This window comes from Grammomys surdaster, unplaced genomic scaffold (assembly GCF_004785775.1).
Source record: "Grammomys surdaster isolate TR1022 unplaced genomic scaffold, NIH_TR_1.0 126313, whole genome shotgun sequence".
Taxonomy (NCBI): domain Eukaryota; kingdom Metazoa; phylum Chordata; class Mammalia; order Rodentia; family Muridae; genus Grammomys; species Grammomys surdaster.
Window position 1 is genome coordinate 2,483,446 of NW_021621113.1, and position 8,099 is coordinate 2,491,544.

General features: G+C 43.8%; 1 protein-coding gene across 1 annotated transcript in view; it reads right to left on the reverse strand.

The window, feature by feature from the left end:
- Nucleotides 1-4,598: 4,598 nt before the first annotated feature.
- Nucleotides 4,599-8,099, reverse strand: part of Zbtb8a (zinc finger and BTB domain containing 8A) — a 16,894-nt gene continuing 13,393 nt past the window's right edge. Inside the window, exon 4 of the mRNA XM_028759854.1 lies at nucleotides 4,599-5,246. Within this exon, the coding sequence (XP_028615687.1) occupies nucleotides 4,917-5,246 (330 nt within the window). The 3' untranslated portion in view covers nucleotides 4,599-4,916. The remainder of the gene's footprint in view (nucleotides 5,247-8,099) is intronic.

Sequence of the window (8,099 nt, forward strand, 5' to 3'; positions counted from 1 at the left end):
TCTGGCTGTCCTGGGACTCACTCTGTAGACCAGGCTGGCCTTGAACTCAGAAATCCACCTGCCTCTGCCTCCCAAGTGCTGGGATTAAAGGCGTGCGCCACCACCACCCGGCTCCATAAAATAAATCTTTAAAAAAAAAAAAAAGGGTGCCACCACACCCTACTGAAATTATTCCTTTACTTTTTTTGAGACAAGGTCTCACTGTGTAGACCAGGTTGGCCTTGAACTCATAGTGCCTACCTCTTCCTTCTGAGTAGTGGGGTTAAAGATGTGCCTCAACATGACATGGTTTTATTAAAGCCAGTCTATGTGTCCAGTTAGAGAAGAAAAAAACCTATTTTTAACCTACTAAGGTTGAAGAGATGGCTCAGTGATTAATAGCTCTTGCTGAGCAATCAGGGCCAGAGCGTGTATCCCAGCACCTATATAAGAAGCCGAGTGTCTGTATGCCTCTACCTTCATTTCTGAGACAAGTGGAGATCCTGTCCTGGCTCACTCTGGTCCATGGGTATCCTGTGCGCTCCTGGCGACCTCATGGTGACTCCTCCTGATTATTCCAGGTCTCTCCACACCTTTCTCTTGTCCCTCCCTGTCTCCCTCTTTCCCACTTTTCCAGCACCCTTTCTCTCCTCCCTCTCTCCTCATTCTTGTCTTTTAGACCCCCAACTATGATCCAAAACCCTGCCCTATTTATTCTCTTCTGTCCAGCTAATTGGCTGACCAGCTCTGTATTAGCCAATCAAAGGTGACGGGAAACAATTAACATTGAGATAACCATGCCATCATCCTGATTGCAAAGAGGTGTCTGGGCATAGAAGTCAGCGAAATACACAGTGCACACACCCATTCCCCAACGCCATCTCAGTTAGATGGTCTTCTATGATACTAAAATGGCAGAATACATGCTTGATAGCATCCTTAAATACAACCCTTTAATACAGTTCCTCATGTCATGATGGCACCGAACCGTAAGATTATTTCATTACTTCATAACTGTAACTTTGCTACTGTTAGCCATTACAAGTGAATCTTTGTGAAGATAGAGGTCCGACAAAGGGATCGAGACCCACAGGTTGAGAACCACTGCTCTGGCAGGTGGCTTGGAGAACAGGTTTGTGAACATAACTGTAAGAAAGCCTTGTTTATGAAGAGGCAATTTCAACTACTGGTAGCACTGCGGTGGACATTGCTGGTGTTCAGGCAGAAGGAACACTGTAAAACAACATTCGGATCCCAGGCAAGCCTCTGTTTCCTAAGTGCTTGGAACTTGAGGCATGCACCACTATCACTCAGCCTCATGACATAAATGTTAAAAATGATGCCTTTTGTTTTAGATAGGATCTTACTGTGTAGCCTTAGCTTGCCTAGAAATCAATATGTAGACCAGACTGGTGTCCAATTTGCAGAGATCTTCCTGCCTCTGTCTCCCTTGAGTCCTGAGATGAAAAGGCGTGAGGCTGGAAAGATAATTGAGCAGCTAAGAGCACTTGCTGAGCCAGGCACACGCCTTAATCCCAGCACTGGGAGGCAGAGCAGAGAGATCTCTGTAAATTCAAGGCCAGCCTAGTATTCAGAGCAAGTTCCAGGACAGCCGTGGCTGTTACAGAGAAACCCCGTCTCAAGAAAACAACAAAAACAACCAAGCACTTGATCTTGTAGAGGGCATCTGGGTGAAATTCCCAGCACCTACCTGGTGGCTAACAACTAACTGAAAGTCCATTTCCAGGTGATGAGCTGCATTCTTTCACAGGCATTGCCCACACAGAGAGCACAGTCATAAATGCAGGCAAAACACTCACATAAAATAAAAAATAAACCTTTAAGAAAAAAAAGGTACGGGTAACCACACAAGGCTAGAAATTATTCTTAAAAACTGGTAAGTCTCCTGTTTATTTTTTTAATTTTTTTTGTTTTGTTTTCATTTTTGTTTTTTCGAGACAGGGTTTTTCTGTGTAGCCCTGGCTGTCCTGGAACTCACTCTGTAGACCAGGCTGGCCTCAAACTCAGAAATCCGCCTGCCTCTGCCTCCCAAGTGCTGGGATTAAAGGTGTGCAACACCACCGCCACCCGGCTTTTTTTTTTAAATTTCTTAAAGAGCAGGGCACAGTGTACACACCTTTAATCCCAGCACTCCAGAGGCAGGCAGATCTTTGTGAGTTTAGGGCAGGTCAGCCTGGTCAACATAATGAATGTTCCAGGTCAGTGGTACATGGTCCAGCCCAAAATTCCAAAGCAAAATTTTTCAATATTTTTATTTTGTGTGTTTTTTATGTGAATGAGTGTTTTGCCAGCATAAGTGCACCATGCAATGCCAATAGAGGCCACAAGAGGGCAGAGGATCCCCTAGAACTGGAGTTGCACATGGTTGGTAGTGGGGAAGTGAGGGCTGGAACCTGAGTCCTCTGCAAGACAGCAAGTGTTAGCAACTGCTGAGCTACTTCTTCAGTTCCGTCTCCAGGTTATTATTTTTTAATTTTAGATGTTTTGTTTGGCTCTTTGAGACAAGGTTTCTCCATGTAATCTCAGCTGTCCTGGAACTTGGTTGTAGACCAGGCTAGCCTCAAACTCATCGATCTGGCTACTTCTGTCTCCCAAGTGCTGGGATTATGATGTACACTACCCTGATACAGTTTATTTTTAAAGAGAGGAAAAGGATTCTTTTGAAGGGTTTTCAGAGACTAACTTGACTTTTAGCAGTGTTTCCTGGTTTTAACTTACTGTTACTTATGTATATGTATGTGGTGTGTAGGTGTTTGGAGGCCGGAGCAGGATGTCCACAGTCTTCCTCACCAACTCAGTCTCATTGCCTTGAAATAGGCTCTCTAGGAGAGCTGGAAACACAGCATTTTGGCTTGGCTGACTAGCCCAGAAAGCTTACAGCTCCACATGTATTCACCCACACACATGCTTGGCTTTTTTATGGATTCTGGGAATTCAAACTCAGGGTTTCAGGCTTACAGAGCAAGCACTGAGCCGTAGTTTGTGTATACACACACTTGTGTGTAGAAGTACACACATGTGCATGTGGAGGCTAACGGTCAATGCTAGGTTATCACTCTCCGCCTGAGTTCTTGAGACAGGGATTCTTCACTGAACCTGAAACTTATTTCTAGGGATCTGCTCGAGCAGCACTGGGGGTACATATGGACCAGCCATGTTTGAATTTTTATATGGGTTCTGAGGACCAAATGTGGGGCCTTACACCTGCATGGCAAGCACTTGCTTTCCACTGAATCATCTCTGCATCACCTCCACTGTCCCACCACTTACAAATTAGCTCATAAATTTAATTTCTTTAGAAAGATGTATTTTTATAGGCATGGAATTTTTTTCGTTTTGTTTTTGCATACATATATCTTTGTACCACATACATGCAACACCCACAGAAACAAAGATGGAGACATCAGGTCCTTTGAATAGGAGTTATCAATCAGACTCCTCTGAAAGAGTAGGCAGTGTTCTTAACCGCTCCTTCCAGCTACTCAAGAGTATTAATTTAATGACAAAAAAATGTAACTATGGCCAGGTGGTGGTGGTACACATCTTTAATTCCAGCACTCAGGAGGCAGAGGCAGGGGGATCTCTGAATTTGAGGAAAGTTCAGTCTACAGATAGAGTTCTAGAACAGCCAGGGCTACACAGGAAAACCCTGTCTCAAAAAGCGAAACAAAATTCAACTATGAACTATTTCAGGCATATTAGCTTTCAGTCAGAATCCTAAACCACTTAAAATAATGGAAGTGTGTTATAAATTATCTCAGACTTACAAAAATTGTGTTTTTTTTTTTCTCCTTTTGGGTTTTCAAGACAGAGTTTCTCTGTGTAGCCCTGGCTGTCCTGGAACTCACTCTGGAGACCAGGCCGGCCTCCAAACTCAGAGCCCTGCCTGCCTCCACCTCATAAATGCTGGGATTAAAAGGTTATGTGTATGATAGATGTTTTGCCTGCATGAACATCTACACTGCAGTGCCTGGTGTGTATGGAGGCCAGAGTAGGTGTCTGATCCCATAGATACAGAGTTACAGAGAGTTGTGAGCAGCCATGTAAGTGCAGGGAATCAAATATTCCGTCCTCTGAAGAGCAGCCAGTGCTCTTAACTGTTGAGCATCTCTCCAGCCCAGAGACTTGATGCTAGGTCCTGCAGACGGATGGCAGACTCCTTTTTTTTTTTTTTTTTTTTTTGGTTTTTCGAGACAGGGTTTCTCTGTGTAGCCCTGGCTGTCCTGGAACTCACTCTGTAGACCAGGCTGTCCTGGAACTCCTGCCTGCTTCTGCCTCCCAAGTGCTGGGATTAAAGGCGTGTGCCACCACCGCCTGGCTGGCCAGACTCCTAAGAGCAGTCTTATATGGTTCCCTGTGAGATTCAGTATTGTAACATATGTGCTTTCAAAACAGTTTAAATTGTTGTAGACGGGTTTATTGACAGGTGAGGGTAAAATCTCCTGCCAGCAAGCATGATGACCTCAATTCCACCGTACACAAGGAGAGAATCAACTTCTACAAATTTTCTTCTGACTTCACAAGTGTCCTAGCATGTGTGCACGCGCGCACACACACACACAAAACAAATAAATAAAAATGAAATAAAAAAGATTGTCTCAAAGTTTTATGATAGGTTTATTTAAAATATTTTAGTCAAAAAAGTTTGCTAAATAGATTTTTCCAATATTTAAAGAAAATGGTACCTGTAATAACAGGAAGGGTAACTGGTCATCCATCATGCCAACGCAAGCAAGGTCTTCCCAGTGCCGCAACAAAGTTCAGCGTGGATACAGTGGCCGATTCCGAAAGCATGCAAGTTACATCAGGTTGCTTCTAAGTCAGGAGAATCCCATTAACCGGGCTCTGCCCATGGAGAGACACGGGACGCCTGTGTAAACTGCAGGCATGCCAGCTCTGTCAGGTTGCACCTCAGGCTACCTGATGTTGGGTTTTATTTCTTTTTCTTCTTCCTCGCTATCGTCCACCTGTTGTATGACCAGATCGGCAGACCCATCCTCTACAATCTCCACATAGGCTCGATTCTCTCCTTCGCTCAGGTGCCACCGGCCATCCTTCTCTCCATCAGCCGGGGACGCACGGCGTGGCTCAGCTTCGAGGTCCACAGGGAGGCTGTCCATGCCCACTTCAGCAAGGCACTCGTTACACAGTCGGTAGCGCCTGGTTCCTTCCTGCACCACTTGCCCTGTGAGGTCAGTCACATGGCGTTTGCATTTCCTGCAGATGAGTTTGCATGCCTGGTGAATCTGCAGGGATTTAAAGAGTGATGAAAATAAATGTTCAAAACGGGGTCAGTTTGCAATTTTAGGGACCCGTTCATACACTTAAGATGCTCAAAGCATTAAACTCAAGTTAACGGCTAATTTCTTCAAGTGCCGGTAATAAACGTACACCACATACACTGGGTATCAGCTTTCTCTAAATAATGGCTGTAATGGGTGTTTGGTTGTTTTTTTTTTTTACTACTCTTACACACTTAATTCCACACATCCATTAACCCATTCCTTCCCAGAGTTAAAGTTGAAAATACTGTGCCAACCTGCTTTAAAGATTTTAAAGAATTATTATTATTATCAATGTGTATACAGGGGGACATATGTGTGCTTTGGTGGCGATATGGACGTCAGAGAATAATGTTTTGTTTTTACTTTTTATTTTATGTGCACTGGTGTTCTGCCTGCATGTCTATCTGTGTGAGGGTGTCAGATGATCCCCTGGAACTGAAACCACAGACAGTTTTGGGCTGCCGTGTGGGTGCTGGGAATTGAACCCGGGTCCTTTGGAAGAGAAAACAGTACTCTTACCTGCTGAGCCATCTCTCCAGCCGCCTTTATGTATTTTTTTTTAAATATACTTTACTAGAAGAAAATAATATAATCCTGAATATAAGTTTATCAATATTTTTGCACACATTATTTTAATTGACCAAGGATTGGAAGGGAAGTGGACCACACTGGGCGTGAGAAGGCTTGTGTCCTAATCCTGGTTCGGTCAATAACTTTATCACTTATTAGCCAAGTATCTCAGAGCAAACTTAAACATGATGGACCTGTTTTAACGGGGATTGTGCAGGCCGCGGCAAACCTGACCACCTGGAATGGACACTGGTTTAAATAACCAATGCTGTAGCTCTTTCTCACATCACAACTGCTATCCCTGCTGCTGCTTTACCACTGATGGGGATGCCACTCATGGGGCTGAAAGTGAGGATCACATGAGTTAAGAGCTCATGAAATGCTCTGGTTAAAAAGTTAGATGGGGGCAGGAAAGATGGCTCAGCAGTTAAGAGCACTAGCTGCTCTTGCAGAGGACCTGGGTTCAGTTCAGTTTCTGGAGACCCAGGACCCTCTCTGGCTTACTAGGACACCAGGCCTAAGTATGCACTACATTTCCACACATGCAGACAAAACACTCATACACATCTTTTAAAAAAGATTTATTTTTTTAAATGAGGATTGGAGAGATTGGCTCAGTACACACAATGCTCTCCCAAAGTTTCCAGCACCTGAGTTCAGTTTCCAGTCATCAGGGAACCTGATACAGACTAGAAAGGAGGTGTACTGGAGACAGGTCAGACCCAGCCCCTGACTGGACTCAGCAGGTTTCAGCTATTAATAGTAGATGCTGAGTATCTAGATTAATGGTGATTCTAATCTGACATTTAAAACATTTGTACAGGGTAATCGTTGTCTTCTAGCAGAGAAATATATCAAACCATATGAGATTTGGTATGAGCTAACATGGAAATATGAAAAGCTTTAGCACCAAAAGAGTATCTCCTACTTCACGGTCTCTAAGGAAAAGAAAGTTATTTAAATATGTATATACAGGGTGTGGTGGTGCACACCTTTAATCCTGGAGGCAGAGACAGCTGCACCTCTGTGAGGTCTAGACCAGTGAATCTATTTACCTGTTATTTAGTATGTGCCTGTGTGTACATGTGTGTCACAGGACATATGTGAAGGTCAGATGACGACTTTCAAGAACTGGTTCTCTCCACCATGTGAGTCTCTGGATTGAACTTAGTTGTCAGGTGTGATAGAAGTGCCTTACCCACTGAACCACACAGTAAACATTTTTATATAACTTAACATAAATCTATACATTATTTACAAACCAAAATAGTACTTTTAGAATAATTTTTTTAAAATATTATTATGAATTATTATTATTAGTGTGTGTGTGCATGTGTGTGTGTGCACATGTGCCATGGCACAAGTGTCAAAGCCAAAGGACAACTTTGGAGTTCTTCTAGGTTCTGGAAATCAAATTCAGGTACTGAGGCTTCGGCCATTCGGTAGCACGGGCTTTACCAACTGAGCCATCTCACTGGGCCATGAGTTCTTAATATGGTAGAGTTGTCTGAAGAGATTTCCTTTCATGAATTTTTTGTGGTTGTGAGGTTTGTGGTTGTGTTACACGTATGTGTGTTTGTGTATGTACATATACATGGATGATGATGATTTATTCATGTATGAGCGTTCTGCCTGCCTGCATGTATGCATGCATGTATGTTCAGCACTTGTGAGCCTGGTACCCACTGGAGTACACAAGAGGGTGTCACATCGCCTATAACTGGGGTCACAGATGATTTCGAACAACCATGTGGGTGCTGGGAACGAAGCCTGGGCCCTCTGCAAGAGCAGCCAGTGCTCTAATCACTGAGCCATCTCTTTGGTCCCTTTACCTTTTTTTTTTTTTTTTTTTTTAAAGTCTCTCACTAAACTGGAGCTCACTGATTCAGGAAGACTAGCTAGAGTTCCACGAACCTCCTGTCTCTGCTTCCCCGTGCTATAATTACACGAGCATGCCACCACACTGTGATGATGATTGTTTATGTAGTCGCTAGGGATCCACACTCAAGTTTGCATTCCTGTGTGGCAAACACTTTACTGAGTGAGCCACCTTCCCATCCCTAACTCAGATTATTAAAGCAGAGAAACGCAGGGCTGGGATGTAGCTAAGTGGTAGAGACCTTGCTTAGCAAGCATGATACATTGTTCAATCCCCAGTACCACAGGGGGGAAAAAACGGAGGGTGAGGGAAGGAGAGAGAGAGAGAGGGGAAAGAGAGAGAGGGGAAAGAGAGAGAGGGGAAAG